Source organism: Seriola aureovittata, chromosome 15 (genome assembly GCF_021018895.1).
Source record: "Seriola aureovittata isolate HTS-2021-v1 ecotype China chromosome 15, ASM2101889v1, whole genome shotgun sequence".
NCBI classification, from domain to species: Eukaryota; Metazoa; Chordata; class Actinopteri; order Carangiformes; family Carangidae; genus Seriola; species Seriola aureovittata.
In genome coordinates this window covers 26,003,505-26,020,752 of record NC_079378.1, presented here as the reverse complement: position 1 = coordinate 26,020,752, position 17,248 = coordinate 26,003,505, and the positions used below count along the sequence as shown (strand labels likewise).

General features: G+C 42.2%; 1 protein-coding gene across 12 annotated transcripts in view; it reads right to left on the bottom strand.

Annotated features, from left to right (window-relative positions):
* Window positions 1-17,248, bottom strand: part of LOC130182102 (RNA-binding protein Musashi homolog 2) — a 223,844-nt gene that overhangs the window by 50,276 nt on the left and 156,320 nt on the right. For all 12 annotated transcript variants that reach the window (XM_056396698.1, XM_056396699.1, XM_056396697.1 and 9 more), the window contains one exon: window positions 7,869-7,951. In XM_056396698.1, coding sequence (XP_056252673.1) covers window positions 7,869-7,951 — 83 coding nt within the window. The remainder of the gene's footprint in view (window positions 1-7,868; window positions 7,952-17,248) is intronic.

The following is a 17,248-nucleotide window of genomic DNA, read 5'->3' as shown; positions in this document are numbered from 1 at the left end:
GCTGGGATCTTCACATTCACATAGCTGGGTGACAAATACAGCCGAGCTCTGCCCACACCACAGACATGACGGTGTCTGATCAGCGTCCTCCACTAGCCCCTGCCACATCCAGCGAGCTGAACGCTCAGGTAGCCTGCTGGGAGTAAGACAGACCCGGGTGTGAGTCATGCCTACATTCTCTCAGATGTGGGTCTTTGATATTCAGAGAGAAGGCTCTTTGTCATGGATTTAAAACCAGCCAGGAGCCAGGATCTGTGGTGGTGTGAGTGTGTGGGTGTTCACCTGCTTCAAACACACAGGACTGTTGGAGGGAAGGAGGCAGGAGCTTTCAAGAGTGAACTAAGTCAAAGAACAGGAAAAAGAAAGGAGAACACAATCTGACAATGAAGCAGAGTGCAGAGATTCAAATGTTGTCATGTGGAGGGATTTCTCAGACTGAATCTTCTGCTGCAGGAACGGAGGAGGAACACTACATTCACGGGCAAGTCTCTTCCTGCATTATTGCTTGTGCAACTTGGCTCGGCCTCTTGATGCTACGAAGGCAGCACAATATCGTGTTATGAACACACACACAAACACATACACACACCTGCCACACAGCGCTGACCAGGTGGTTTCCTTGACATACATCCAGATGTTTCCCGCTGCACTGACATACTGCAGTTGTTTGCTTATCATTGAACTTGGTGTCCTTCTGTAACCCAAGATAAAGTCACCAGAAAGAGTCTGTATACTCTTCAATAAATCTTTTTAGTAACTTATTTGAAATACTGTTTGTGATTGCTACAGGGGCTAAATTGCCAAGCAGATTTATTACAACAACTGTGGCTCTTTGCTTGTGTTAGTTTGAGCGATCAGAGCAATCGCTCAGACTCAGGCGTGCAACGTACAGCTGTTTTTAAAAAGATCAGCCTTGGATCACATCCAAGAAACCTGCAGCCCAGTTTGTCAGGAGTAAACAGTAATCCAAACCAACATCAAGAAATGACCCCAAAACGCTGTGTGCTATAAGGAGACAGATGTTGACATAAAGTAGCGAGTGGACACTCGTGCTTGGAAGGTCTCGGTGATAAAATGAAAAAAAAAAGGCATCTGGAGTAATTAGTATTCCATGTATAAATTTGTCAAAAGATCTCATCACAAGCTGATTCTGTCCATATCAATCATCAAACTTCATTAGAGAATATGTTGTTCTGTTGCTGTTCTGGTTTTTAAATCAGGATTTGTCTTTTTTGGGGTTTTCATTCTCTATCTACAAATAAACCTGATACACATCCACATAAACATATGGCAACAAGCTCTAAAGTGCCTGTTAATCAGTGTAGGAAAACCCACTGATGAAGCATTAATAAAGTACAGCCTTTCTCACATACAAACCCTGCGATACAGAACAGTGAGATGCTCCAGTCACGACCTCTTCAATACATCTCCCATACATATTAACCTTGTAGGTATAACAGGAAGGTGTGGGCGGGATGGACTGGCAATGACTGTCCTTCAGGGACAAGTGTTTTGTGTGTGTGTGTGTGTGTGTGTGTGTGTGTGTGTGTGTGTAGTGTGGGAGGTGCAGGCTACTATTAGCTTCACTAGTGAATGGATTCCATCAGCAGACTGGCAGACTGAAGAAAAGAAACAGTGTGATTCATTTACTCCAGCTCCCACTCCCAGCTGAACAGTCAAAACACATGGACTGAATAGTTAAGAAAAGTCATGGCTCTGAATGCACTGTGTCAGGTGTGGTGGGGTGGGATTATTCACTTAGGCTTCTCACCACCGTTTAACAAATGCTTTACTACCAAGTTAATACAATATCTTTGAATACTTAATAAAATAAATCTGCAAAATTCTACTATTTTCTGTTTCTATTAAAAAAAAATCTAGTGGATAGAAAAGTGGATTACGCAACAGTCTTGATGCTTGTTTTCCTGTTAAATCTCGTCACTATTGAGATTTTATGTAATTCCTGTGAATCCAAAATGTTCCTGTCCCCATTATTGTCCCACTATGAATGTCTCAAGCCTCTGAAGGATCAGTTTTTGATAGTGAAAAAATAAACTGGGGTTGGAGGACAGTTTTAAGATCACCATGAACCCCTCAAAACAAAAACTGCATGTCATGTATTTTATAAAGTGGGTATTTACAGCAGACTATCAATTCTGGAAGAAGTCTTGGATAAAGCAATGATGCCTTCAATGACCAGCAATCTTACAAGAGTCATTATGTCTGATGATATCTCAGCACGGTTATATAAAAGCTCAGGAATATGAGGTCATTTTAAGGACCTGGTGCTCCCTGTGGTGCCGGCACTGTTTCCTCATCATGCGTCTATGTTCTGAGATGATATTGTCTCCACACTGAGGGACACATTCAGTTGTGAGCCATGATCATCAGGTTGACGTCAAATGGCTTCCATCACTTCCTCAATCAGCAGATCTGAACATCATTGAGCTTTTATGGGACGTCCTGCAGTGCAGAGTGCGGAGTGGATTTCCACCTCCTTCATCCCTCAAAGCTTTCCTTCTTCAATGAAGGGTAAACATCCAATTACTTAGAGTCCAGAACTTGTAGCGCAGCATTCCACGAGGGACTGAAGCTCCGCTGAAGGGTGGTCCTGCTCCCTTATTAGGCACTTGGTGTTCAAATAGTCTCAAAGATTTCCAGTCTTTCAGAAAATATTTTCCAAGATATTTTTAACAACCCAGAGATTTAAGTTTCTCTCTGTAGAAATATCCTTTAAATAGTAACTACACCCCTCAAATTCTACTGGAACCCTCTCTCCCCGCACCTTTAAATAAAATACAGCAGGGGAGCAAGGGAGCAATGACTGGAGGAGGTGTGGCCTCCTGGCCACGTAGTGCGTGACTGACCACGGCTCAGTGTAGCATGGGCAGAGACAAAACTAACCAGCCATGGCAAGCTTCTGTCGGTCAATGCACATAATAGACCTCCGAGTCTTTCCTGTTATGTCACCATTAGGGAGGGGCCACAGGATTAGTTCAAATCCAAGCAGACAGAAACTATAAGTTTGAACAGATCTGTATCAACATCATATGCCAACAACAGCTCTACGTGATTATGGCACGGCAGTGAATGAGTTCATGGTGTAGTTACTCTATAAACAGTAATAGTTAGCTATAACCCAGATTCATACAATAGTTTGAGGGCAGTAAACACACAAGTGGTACAGCGGCCACTAACTAACTCAGAAGGTGGGTCAGCTGATCACAGCCCACAATCTACTACTCCCATGAACCTTTACCACAGCTAAATATATAACGTCATCTTCCAGTTGAAGACTGTCCTCACAGAAGACCTGTTTGTTCTAATAAAACCACACTGAGCTGTTTTTGAGCCGATGATGTCATAATGATGCTGAAATAAATAACAGGTGTGTCTCCTGTGGTCACATGATCTAATCAAGCCAAGGGTTGGGTCGCTAACGCTAACTGGAAAAATGCACCTCCTCATCATTTTGGTTTAATATGAAACACGTCACAAAGTGAGTTTAAAAGATCTCCAAAAGAAATGAGACAGTGAAATAAAGGATTATTATTAATATCATTTAATACTATCCCTGCAGAAAAAGATGAATGAACTGTTAAAAAGTAAATCAAAAAATACTAAATTATGTTCTGTGGCCTTTTTAGATTTAGAAGTTACACATGAGTAAAGTTAATTATGATTGTTAAAGAAAAATCACACGTTCATCCCGCTCCTTTATTAAACAACATGTATCGTCGATACAATGTGCAGGGTACATGTGTGTGTCTACATATTAAAGGTTAATGTATAAACGCCTTCCTGTGCTCGTCTCCTCCCACAGTGACTGCAGAGTCTCCTCCTCAGCGCTGTAATTGGTCGGTCACGTCAGGAAGACACAGTGAGAAATTGACGACTTACAGAAAATTCCTCCCTCCTGTTGTGATCATTTGCTACTGCTGAATATTAAAAATGACACATTAAAGAACATTACCTTGAAGCGCTTGACTAAAACCAATGTGAGTCCATTTTAATGGCACATTGTTGGCTCATCAGAGCCAATACTTGATAGGTATTATTATGAATTAGCTGCGCACGCATAACAGCAGGGTGAGGAGTGATGGGCAGTATCCTGTCGTAGAAAACTCACAGCTTCTCCTTCACTGTATTAAGGTGCTGTCTTGCTGGTGTATGAAAAAGACATTATATGTATATATGAGGAAACCAGAGGGTGTGATAAACTGTTCAAGTATTTGAAAACCGTCAAGCCATCTTATGCTTATTGAATTTTACTCTACAATATTTACTGCTTTTAATACAAGGTGCTGTGGCTAAAGGATGTTTCTGTCCTGGAGAGGATAATCCATACTTTTATCACATCCTGCGTTTGCTCAAGCAGGGCAGTCGGGAAAGGTGAGAGCAAAGAAATCAGTGCAGCTGGTGGGGCAGGTTGAGAGCTTCTTGCTAAGCAGCACCCTGTTTTTAATTATATATGAGGCAGAACTCACAGTGACAGAGAGGAAGTGCTCCTGGGAGTGAGGCCTCAGTGGCACATGAACACAGGGTGACTGACCAAGTCACTAAAAGGTCCCGTCACTCACATCTGAGTGGGCATTGACCCACTACACTGCCACAGCCCTTCAGATGACGGGCAAGGAGAAGGTGGGGTGCCCTGTACATCTACAGCCCTCCCATGTGGGGTGGAATTTCTGTCTGCATCAATTATTCAAGAACCATCTTAGATAACACTCGCAGGGAGGATGGATGAGGTCTATTTCTGTATGGTACTTCATAAGGATGAAGACAGGAGGCATTTTTTATTTTGTGTGCTGGTGCTTCAGACACTGGATAACCAGTACTCTCCTCTGTGCCGAGAAGACTAAAGGTACAACCTGAAGTGTCTTTGAAAAATGCTCTTAACACACTCTTCATTCTTTTCTTTTTGCCGACATTCTCAGATGTCAGCACTTTGCAGAAGATCTGATGGACACACTTATTTCCTGCATCCTAGCTCAATTAATAAAGAGGGTGTTGCCAGGAGGGACCCCTACAAAGGTGACAAAAGCCTCAGAAAACTGGCGCTTGCTCTGTGTTTTCACACTGTACTGCCCCACAAATCATCCTCATCCTTCCTGTTAAGGTTTCGAGGACCAGATGTGTCACATGGTTTCCACATGTGTCATTTTCTCTTATGAGTAACTGTAGCATTCCTGCAGTGGTGGCTGATGCATTTTGTGGCCACACCCTGTGAAGTGCAACATGTCACAATGCACAAGAGTGCTGCACACCACAGCGGTGTGTGGTCACAAGTCCAGCACAGAGGTCTCTTCTCATTTTAAACTTTACACAGACCTGTAATAGTAAAGGTTTACTGATCACAATAACTATAACTGTCAATAACTATAACTGTCAGCACTGTTGTCAGTCAAAGGTATCCACTGACTGCTGTGATGGCAATTTATAAGAAGAGAGGATTAAAAAAACGACCTAAAATTTTTTCAATCTTTCTCTCCCACTCTTTTTATAGTTCTACTCTCTCTAATATTAATCATTACAATTGTAAAGCAGTAATAGAGTGCAGCAGGAATGAATCCTGAAACACAGACATTAGTTGCATTTTATCACTCCCTGGTCCTGAAGTCTCTGGGGGTTTGAAATGTGTTTTTGGTTCGATGACTGAAATCAGGGCTGTGCTCAACAAGACACTAAAACATAAAATACGTCAGTAAATACTCCAGTCAGTCCTGATTTCTTTAAGCTTTTACGTCTCGGTTGCTGACAAGTGTCTAAATGAGACTACAGAGGTCGTCGGAGACGTTAAGCGTCATCATGTGGAACATGAAAACAGACCTACTCACCAGCCCACCTTTAGAGCCTTGTTGTGTTTATACAAACTTTCACTAACTCTGTCAGAGGAACGGCTTTTATAGAAGAGGTCAGAGCTGAATCAAACTACAAGCTGAAGTCTAGTGGTGGAGACATTGAAGTCATGTGACTCTGGTGTTTCTGGTTTGTAGCCTAACATTAGCTCTTTACTTCTGCTGATTGTCTTGAAGCTTCAAACACCATAAAGTGGTGTTCATTAGTGAAGATGATCCTGCTGAATTAAACCTGTCAGGATCAGAAGCTGTTGTTTATTTTCTCTAATAACCCAAAAGACAATGTTAAAATCCCATTGGCTGTTTGTGGAGGGAACCAGGGTGAAGCTAACTTCACGACTGAACCAAACATACATCATCCCTGCAGCTCTGTAACAGAGGTACAATTCAACCTGTATATGCAAAGGGAATGGAAGTCAAGTGGTCTTATTTAATTTCAATAATCAATACAATATACAGTAAGTGGGTTCGTCTTTGTGTTAGTGCTTCACCTGTCCAGTTCATCTCAACTCATTTCTTTCTTTAATGAGCTCTGTAAGTTACACAGAATTATTTTGGGGTTTTGTTTGAGCAACAATTTAGAGAGATAACTTTATTTTGTTTTTAATTTATAATTCAAATATTTCATTTTTTTGTGATCAAACCTGATTTACTGCTATAATTGTTTAAAGGAAGAAAATATTTTAAATTTAATAATGGTTACTACAATATTGAGCTACTTATTAAACAAATTTGCATTCATAATTATCACCACTGTTTGCTGTTAATTAGAAGTTCTTACAACCTGGCTGTGAGTTGGACTTAAATGAGGCCCATTTTTCTACATGGTCCAAGTTGATGAGGGAGATTTGATGTCAGATTTGTTGGTAAACAAATGTTTTATTAAATATTTTTGTAACAGAAATTGTTCAAAAATATGTGTGGAAAAGTGTTTGAAATATTGTTTTGCTTTGTGTGCATAAATAGAAGCTCTGGCCTGTGCATTCATGCCTGATGTTGATGTGTGATATTTGTGTTCACACACTGCTACGCCTACGTGTCAAAGGATCTGAGACATTTGATTGTGACAGAATATCTTCCACACACAGACACTTATTTCTGTCACACTCTGGAGTTTTCGGTTGCAGTCCTGAGCACCGACTGTGATGCAGTGCAGAGACACGGAGGGATGTATACTGGAGTCATATGTGACCTGGGCTGGTCCCTGGTGAACATGGTTCTACTACACTGGTCCTGTCAGTCAGACGGCCAGTCGGTCAGTCCGTTTCAGGCAGATGCTGAGAGGGAGCAAAGACGCACAGTGAGAGACGGAGCCCCACCGCACGGCGGGAAGACAAGTATTCCCTGCAGTCCATCACAATCCACAGAACCGCTCAAATGATGCAGGATCCTTCAGGAGGCCTGCAGGGTGGAACCGGGTGGAGGAGGACCTAATGTCACACTCGCCACACTAAGGTCGGTTCCTGTCAATTATTATAGGTGACATGATGACTTAGAAAACTGCTACTGAACTCTGTAGTGCTGTGAGATGACCATATTACTGGTGTAAGTAAAACAAGTATCAGTGGGACTCTGTGGACGGTGTTAATCCCTGACTAATGAACTCTGCCTCTGCCAGTAGCTTCCCTGTTGCATCCCTGGACATCTCCACCTGTGTGTATGTGTGTGTGTGTGTGTGTGTGTGTGTGTGTGTGTGTGTGTGTGTGTGTGTGTTAGGGGATTCAGAAAGAGAGGGACAGGCTCCAGTCTCCCGTCCCTCAGCCTGACAGGCAGAACTCAGCCACACAATTTCACGGTTTGTGGGCAGTACACACCACTGCCTTCCCATCCCTGAGACCCAGAGACCCACAGAGTGTGTGTGTATGTGTGTGTTAGCTTGTGCATATGAACATGAACACCCACACACACACACACACACCGACTCCCCTATTAATACTAGGGGAAAGAAGAAATCAAATATTAATCCTTCAACGCCCACCTGGAATTGAAAAAAAAAATGAGTGGACTTACCATTTTGTTATTGATTTCATGAAAATGAATTTCACAGACTTTCTCTACGATGTCTTCACTCTCAAAAGTTATGAAACCAAATCCTATGCAGAGAGAAACAGAGAAGGGGGGGGGGGGGCACAATGAGTTACGAGTTAGTGGAGAACCTGAACAAAACTTCAGTAACTAAAAGAAAATGCACCACAAGATGGAATATCATCACGAGCCAGATCCTGAAACTCACAGTACATCTGTGGAGATTGGCTTGGGCATGGAAAAGAACAAGTGAACAAGACAGACATTGTCCTCTTTAAATCAAGAATATGATGAAATCTGCCACATTATTAAGGGCACTCGAGGACCTCTTCTACAAAGAGAAGATGGAAAACAGCACAAAGCTCATTTAATGAGATTCAGGGAGCTGGGGCCCAGCATCTGAATTTCATTAAATGCATTTTGTGTTCTTTTTATTGAAATCTCACTGTATAACAAGCCCTCGTTTTTATGTTAATGCAAGCCTTAGAATGAATGTGTCGTTGACAGTGGGATTTTCATGCCATATTTATAGGATAAAAGCTTAACCCCTCTTTTAATACAAAGACAGAGAAACAAGATGGTTTCAGACTTCTGAACACAAGTGGATTGCAATGCTCTCCTCTGTGTTTTGATGGTGATGCACAAAGCAATCTGGCTTCTGTAAAGCTGTGGTTGAAAGGAAAACTGATATTCTATTACTTTTGCAAAAGGGGAAACTGCACAAAAGAGAAACAGTTAGTGAATAAAGCAGCAAGTGGGAGTGAAAGGAGATGAGTTTCTTTTCAAAATGGCAAACACCCGTCGATGAAATAAAATCACATCGGATTGAGCTTAAACAGCGGTCACTCCGAACAACAAGCCATGTGACCGACACACACTCCACAGAGAGCAACCGTCGACTCATTTTGACAGAGCGTGAGATGATGCAGTGAGAACAGTGACCTGCTGAATGTGGAAACTGAAACATACTGATCTTGTCCAATAGTGTCCCATTCATACACGTAAAGACACATCCATGTGTTCAGCCTCCAGTCATCTCACACTTCACAGGACTAATCTCAAGGTAAAAGAGCTGAGCATCCTGCGAAGTATATGTTAAAGCATAGAGAGTACAGACACAAGAGGTTCCTCATATATAGTGTAATGAGCAGAGCTGCTTCATGGCAGTATTAGATTACATTTAGGAATCAATATGATTTATTTGTCATGTTATTTAAATTACTGTATAATCCTATTCTCATCAGTTTCAATATAAGCAGTATATCTAAGTGATCATATGATACTGATATATCAATATAAAGTCACGTGTCATGTATACCCTACCATATATTTGATCTATATCACCAACCCCTACTGTTATAGTTAATATTTAGCAGCTGAAAAAATCTCCATATTCACATCCATGCAGAAGAAAATGAAGTGTATTATAATACATTAGTCTCCTAAGCAGCTTATTCTTTTAATTCATCAGATCATCCAGAAAAATACAGATTTCTTTGTCAGTAGCAGTTTGTGCTGCTGCTCGGCAGCTCATAACAAACACTGACATTTATACTTCTGTCACAGTCTTTATCTCTCATTCACATTTGTCTTCTCCGCTCCTCCTCCAGCTCCTCCTCCATAAACAACAAGCTCCTCTTCCTCTACTGACACGAGCCAGAACGTATCAGAAAGCCTCTTGTCAAGAGACGGTTGGAAACCAAACGTGTGAGCTCATTAAACACGGACACACATCTAATCTAATGAGATCTTATGAGACACAATATCAATTTCCATTGAGACGTCTCAACGCTGAGCTTTGGCGAGAGCACATCACACATGTGTGAGGAGGAGGGAGGCGGGGGGTGGGGGGACCAGTGGTGACGACATGCAGGAACAGGAGGGGGAGGATGCACCCTCTTCTCCTGCTCACCCCACCTTCATGCCAGCGCAAGGAACACTTTTGACAACCAACAAATCAACCGCCAAGAGTAATTTGTCACAGTGAGTGTAGGTAGAGGGAGAGGATTCTGGGGGGGAATGAGGGCGTAAAGGGAAAAAGAAAAAGGTGGAGATGAAAGGAGAGGGGGGTGGGGCGGGTGGTGGAGTGGAAGACAGAAAAAGTGACAAGGAAAGAGGTTAACACACATGGCCCCTGTCGCCACACTCCTTCCTGCTGCCACAGGCAGCTCCTCCATCAACTGACAGGACATTTTCCAGTGCACCATTATATCCACGGGGTCAGGGCCAAGCCACACCAGCACATATACCACCAGCAGGGCCCTTCCACCCATGACTGGAGATGTTTAAATGGACAAAAAGACATTTTGCTGTGGTGTAAACCGCTCTTGGAATGTGTCTGGTACACATCCACAAAAACCCCACAACAACCTTCCCTGTTTTTGTCTCCTTGGCTCAGCTCGTCCTCGGTCAGTCCCCTGTGGGCTGTCCAAACCTCTGGCCCACCACTGCAGTCCTTCCCTCCACTATCCTATTTTACAGACCTTACAGACAATTACAGGCCACAAAATAGCACCAACAGAAGCATTTCTGTCTCCCAGCCTCCTTCTGCAGGATGTCAGCAGAGCGAGATTATTCTCATGTATCCTTCTCCTCCAACTATCCACACAAGGCAAGAGGCTGACCTCCACAAGACTATTAAATACTGACAGCACTGACAGACACAAGGAGAGAGGTGTCAGCATGCTCACACTGAAGAAGCTTCCCACAGCTTGAACAATACCCTGTAAATGGAAACACATGGATGTCTGATATGAAGGCTGATAATAAGTGTTGTGTGGCTAGTGGCCGAGGCCATGTGGCTGCACTTGCTCACACTTATTAGCCGGAGCTGGGCTTGGCCTCATCTCATTGCTCCACAGAATCGGCAGGGAGCCCAGTTTCACGGCCTTTTACCAGCTTCATCATACTCGCTCTTTATTTCACACTCATTCCAGCTTCTCTGCTTCTGTTGCTCCAGTGAAGAAAGCAGACTCTGCCTGAAGCAGATAACCATAATCCTTTTAAAATAAATTTGCAAAAATGTTCAAAAATTCTGTTTTCATTTTGTCCCTATGTTGCAATGAGTGTAGACTGATGAGGGAAAACATGGATTTGAATTATATATAATAATAGATTTTCATTATTAGTCTTTATTTGTCAAAAAATATGAGCTAGTAGAAGTGGATGTGGGACCATTAATGACTGCAGCTGAATATACTGCAATAAGTAAATGAGACCTGACGCTGTTTTCCAGCACCTTCCCGTGTCAATGTCAAACAGGAACAGAAATGAATTTAAGAAAGGAGTGTGTGTAGAAATTTTTGTTGTTTAAACCAGTTGGATAAAATCACACACACACACACACACGCACACATACACACATATTTATAAATATAAATGTGTGTGAGTGTGTGTGTGTGTGTGTATGTGTGTATGTGTTGTTGAATTACCAAAAGTAATAATAAAAATATAATCATATGCTTTGATATTTTAGTGGCTCAGACAGACTGCAGCTTCTACAGAACCAGAACCATGTCTATCTAAAGCTTTGACAATAGGGAGTGTATTACTGATCAAAACTGCATCTAATGAGAAGAGCCTGCTGCTGCTTCCAGCTCTGTCAACACCGGGGGAGGAAGTGGGGCAACCTGGAGGAAGTGTCAGTCGTGTCCTGTGGTACACAGCGTGAAGGGAACGGAGCCCCCCTACCATGCACAATACACACGCACGCACGCACGCACGCACGCACGCACGCACGCACGCACGCACGCACGCACGCACGCACGCACGCAGACACACACATTCATGTAGGTTTGCGTCCTAGGTCTTAACTTCTCTTCAGTTACAACTACTCCTCCTATTCTTCCCTCTGCTGAATTAGTTATCTGCTCTAATTATGCACAATCAAGCCTTGGTCTGTCCAGTCAGGAATCAGTCTACAGAAAGTTCCTGCACTGCACGTCTGTGTGTGTGCCCCAGCCTCCCAGCACCATCTTCTCATAATGCAGAGAAGCAGACAGAGGCAGTCCGGACACCCACGGCACAGTTAGAGGCCTTTGATCAGTATTTCCGTCTGCTATTACTAGAGATCCAGAGCCCTGGGCGTTAATCCCCTGTTGAATAAAGTTAACACCAGGAACTTTCTAACAGCACAGGGCACACAGACGAAAGACAACTGAGAAGTACTGTGAGAAGAAAAAGGCTAATTTTTAGAGACGGAAGAATCAGTGTTAATGTTATTATGAAGACACTTGATTCAAACTGTTTGTGAATGAATCAACACACTGATATAGTAACCATGACAAGTATCACTATTATCATAATCATTATAACAAGCAGCCTGATGGTGCCTGAATACAACAGTATATACAGCTGGTCCTGGTCCTGGTCCTGGTCCTGCCTTGAGATGATGTATGTCCTGATTTGATGCTATATAAATAACATTTAATTGAACTGAAGGAGGCTGCACGTTGGTGCAGTGGTTAGCGCTGTCGCTTCACAGCAAGAAGGATCTTTCTGTGTGGAGTTTGCATGTTCTCCCTGTGCCTGTGTGGGTTCTCTCCGGGTACTCCGGCTTCCTCCCACAGTCCAAAGACATGCAAATGGGGACTAGGTTAATTGGATACTCTAAATTGACCATAGGTGTGGCTGTGAGTGTGAATGGTTGTCTGTCTCTATGTGTTTGCCCTGTGATGGACTGGCGACCTGTCCAGGGCGTACCCCGCCTCTCGCCCGAAAAGATGCTGGGATAGGCTCCAGCCCCCCTACGACCCTACTAGAGGATAAGCGGAAGAAAATGGATGGATGGATGAACTGAAGGAGAAATATACAATTTCAACAGTAACATGTTTGATCAACGCATCATCCACGTCTTTCACACCTGCTGCAAATGCAACTTGCCCTTGATAACAAGATCTGACACTGAATTATCCAGGAGACAAACACAAATACAGGTTTTGTCCATTAGTGGATCATATAGACAGAGACAGACCAGATTCCCTGATCACAAATCATGACAACAGTTGATATAAATAAATAAATGTGACTGTTGATGAGGGGAAAAGATAGACGATGTAAAATGAATCCCTGAAGTGTAAAGTACAGTGAGCTGAGAGCACTGTTTCACAAAGCATTCAGAAGAGAAGATTTTTGTGGGTTTAGTAGCAGGTTTACAACATAAACACATTCTGTTGTTTGTATTGTGCTAGGAGATGTGGCTTGAGATGAAATATCTTGTTATCATGACAAATGGCTGCTTCCAGGAAATAAAACTGTTTTTTCAACTTATTTATTTTTTTTTTCTTGTTCAAATATTCTGCCAAGAATCAGAAACATAAAATACATTAGAACCAGAAGCCACAAGCAGAACCTGAATAAGGCTCAATAATGTCAAAATGCAGCATCTTTTATTAATTTGGACCCTGCCTTCAATGAGGACATGTTACATGCTTGAATGTGGAAGTGACGAGGCCATTATAAAGAATCTGGTTTATTGTCAAGTAGGTTTTTTCTCAACATACAGGGAATTTGCTTTGGTGTTGGTGTTTTGTGGATGTTGAACAGATCCACAACATAAAGATGTGATTTGTATGGCTAATTGAAAACAATATATTTTAAGTAGCAATAAAAAAGCAGTATGACATAATTGTCCAGGTATGTAGTAAGACAAATTATATGTTGAGGCCATATTCAATAATGTTAATGTGTATTATATTTACGAGGTACTGAGCGTCTGACTCATCTGCTGGATCTAATGAGCCACAGGCCTCAGCTAGCTGTGTTTTCACTGCTGCAGCTCCACAGAGGTTGTTGATGTAAAAAGGACAATTTGTGATGGGAAGTGCAAAGGTTGGTAGTTTGTTGAAGCAAATATCTTTCATCTGGGTTCTGAGGGTTTACAAAATGATGATGGAAAAAAAGAAAATGACAAATACAACAAAACCTTTTTTGTAGGTGTGTAAATGCAGCAGTTCTCTCTGGACTTGTTCTGCATAGTGTGCAGTATGTCCACGCTCAGTCTGACCAGCACATACATTGTGTGTAGGTGACTGTATGAGAGAGCTGGTTGAAGAGCTGGTTTCCCACATGTGTTTTCTGCTTGTTTAGCAGCAGCTCTCAGGCTTTTAAATGAGTTTAGACAGCATTGGAAAGGACATCTCATTATTGATCACTGGGACATGTCTCACAGGAATTTTTAATAACACAATGAAATAAAGAATCAGCCCAGAGAACAATTAGACAGAAACGACTGTGAATTGAATTAGATTTCACTGTGGTTGTTGTTTTCTTCATGCTTGGCCTTTATCATTTCATGGTGCTGCAGAGAGTTTGTACTTATCAGGTCAGAACCACTTGTTTGGACCTTTCTGAGGTTCTAGTCAATCAGTTTTATTTCAAAATTATTATTATTAACTATTATGAAAGATTTCTGCAAACTGAGGACAGAAAACAGGAAGTGTTACACTGAAAAACAGGTTATGGAAAGCGTGTGGTGCAAAGGTAGTGTGATATATAGGGACAATATTTGTAACTACCCACCGATGAGAGAGCTCCAAATGGATGATGTGCTGTATATGTGTATGAAATGTTTACAGTACCATACAACGTGCTTCCTCGGCACTTTCTGCAGAGCCACTGGGCTCAGCATGCATGCTGAGGGAACTAGTTTGTCTGAGCCTCTATGTAGGTCAGCTTTCAGAGTTGGCCATCAATTTCTACTGTCCTACTTAAAGAGACACCCCGTCTCCATACAAACACACACAAACACACAAAATCACAGCGTTTGTGTTACATATGAAGACTGTAACCTGGACTCGTGAGGTCATTGATTTTATTCAGGCTCTAATCACAGACATTTATTGAAGCCTTAACTCCGACACATGATGGTCGGCTGTCGCCACACGTCCTGCTGCAATGGGCAGTGGTTATCAGCATCTCAAAAGGAACACAGAGCGTGTACCTGTGAAATGAATGCGGCCCTCTCCACCTCCTCTCTTTACTTTCAAACACTCTTACTCAAGAAAGACCCTCATTACTGCTAAACAATGTACCCATAAGTGTGAATTTCTCTCCTCCTATATGATCATAAAGGCTCCTCTAGCAACAACTGAATGGAAGCAATTATCCACAGAGAAAGTGACTAACTACCCTTTTGCTCACTAGCACCCAGCAGTATGCCAGCTGAAAAGAGCACTTGATGATTAAAACAAAGAAGTCTAAAAAAAAAATCTGAATGATATTCAGAATATTTTGAAATTCACAAAGGTAAAGGTGAGACTAAAAAGAGGCAAAACAACAAACATGTTTCCATGTAGCTGTTACAGCAGAGAAAATGTGATGAGGCACATTTACCTCTGTTACCCAGTTCACACGAGTCTGTCTGTGTCAAGAGATGCAGGTTAAACCTGAGCACTACCCTCTGTCCATTTGTAAAGCAGGACTTCACCTGGAGACTGAGCAGCCTCCTGACCACAGTGTCAGCAGTCAACAGGTGAGAAAGATAAATATATCATCTGTAAATAAATTAGAAAAGTACAACAGCGAACAGTATATGCAAGTACAAGTAAAATTTCTCTGTTCAAAATTTCACCTAACTTAAAATAATGGAAGTGGAAACGTAAGGCCTATTTGTTCAATTATTCCTCCAAACTCAACAAATTCTGACCGGTTATTTTCCAACAGGCGTTGCACTCAGTGGGTTTTGTCATTTGTAACTGCAGTCACATTGATTGGGTGGCGCTGTATCGTAAACAGCACAGTGCAGCAGGAAACTGCCAAAACTGCAGAAGAAGAAAAGGGTCGCCACTTTCCTCAAGGAATTTCCTCCAAACAGCTGCTTATTTGTTGCAGCTAAACTTGGTAAATAACAAAAGACAAAGAAGTCAGGTAAATCACACCTGACAACCTGGAAGACACCAACACACCAACAGCGAACAGTAGCTGAGGAGCCAGCAAACTAAAAAACACTATGGGCCATATGTGAACTGAGCTTGGCCACCAAACATCACCGGCCTCACCTGCTATTTTACTTCATGGATGTGCAGCAACACAAGTGCACGAGGGCTGAGTGAAGCTGAACATAGACCGAAGGGTGCAGTGATGAATACATGGACTGTATTGTGAGTCGCATCACTGGTCCCGTGGCTCTGACACAGCTGTGAAACACTACAACAAGAGCTCAACAAATGGAAAGATGAAAAGAGCGGACGGCACCACAAAGGCAGATGGTGTCGCTCTTTATTGAATCTGTACAACGACCATAGAAATTATTCATAAAAAAGTTGATGAAGATGTTTATGTGACTACAGCAGTCCTTAAGTTTTAATTCTGCTGTATCTCACCTTGGAAATAGTCACATCATTATCTTGAGAGGTGACACAGCCACATTTTAAGAATAAACATGAAACACTTTTGGCAAAAAGAAAATATGAAAGGAGACAATGATACGCAGGACTGATTAGCTGCTGTGATCCACTGTGTTGTGCTTAAACAACCAACTGGTCTGACGTGTGTTCAGGTGTGTGGTTGTTTCTTTAGCAGCCCGGTGTCTTTCGCACGTGATTTAATCAAAGTAAACACAGTGGACAGCTGTGCTTAATGGCAGAGCACTTCTCAAATCAGAGGCTGCAGATTTATCAGCATATCTGTCCTGCTGCTTTCAGACGATTGCTGCCGCAGCCATTTAATGAAATGACGGAGAGGGTTTTCATATAACATCAGCTATGGATAACAGTCGCTGTGAGAGTCACTGCTGTTCATTTATAGAGTGAGTTACAGACACTCCTGCTTTAACACATTCGATGTAAACACATCTACTGGTTGAAGAGTGTTTAATGAATCATTTATTTACATTTTGAATGAACCTTCCACCTGTTTGTGACTCTGTTCCCACCTGAGCACCGTGTGCTCTGTGCTGCATGCTCCAAACTGTTGGAGCAATAAAACGATTGATCATTCAAAAAAAAAAAGAAAAGGCTGACTCTAAGTAATGGACCTGAAAACGAGACAAACAAGACAACTAAGTAAGTAGTAACTATACAGCCATTAGCTAAATGGAGTGCTATAATGAGTAAAATACATAAACCTGTTTGGGTCAAAGCTCCAGTCCATATCTCTTAGAGTCATACCTCTCCATATGATAAGCCACTTTACTGTGATCAGCACGTATGTTTACATATGTGAGAGGAGTAGCATCACTGGCTCAGATGTTAATGATTAATCACAGTATCCCCTGATTCATTCTCCACTTCATCCTACTGTCTTTGCATCAGTGATCAGACAGACAGACGGAGACCTGTGTGGTTTCAGGTTTTCCATGTAGCCTAGAAACGTCAGGTGATGGTTCCTGTGATTCAGATTCAGAGCTCCAGAAACACAAGTTGGTG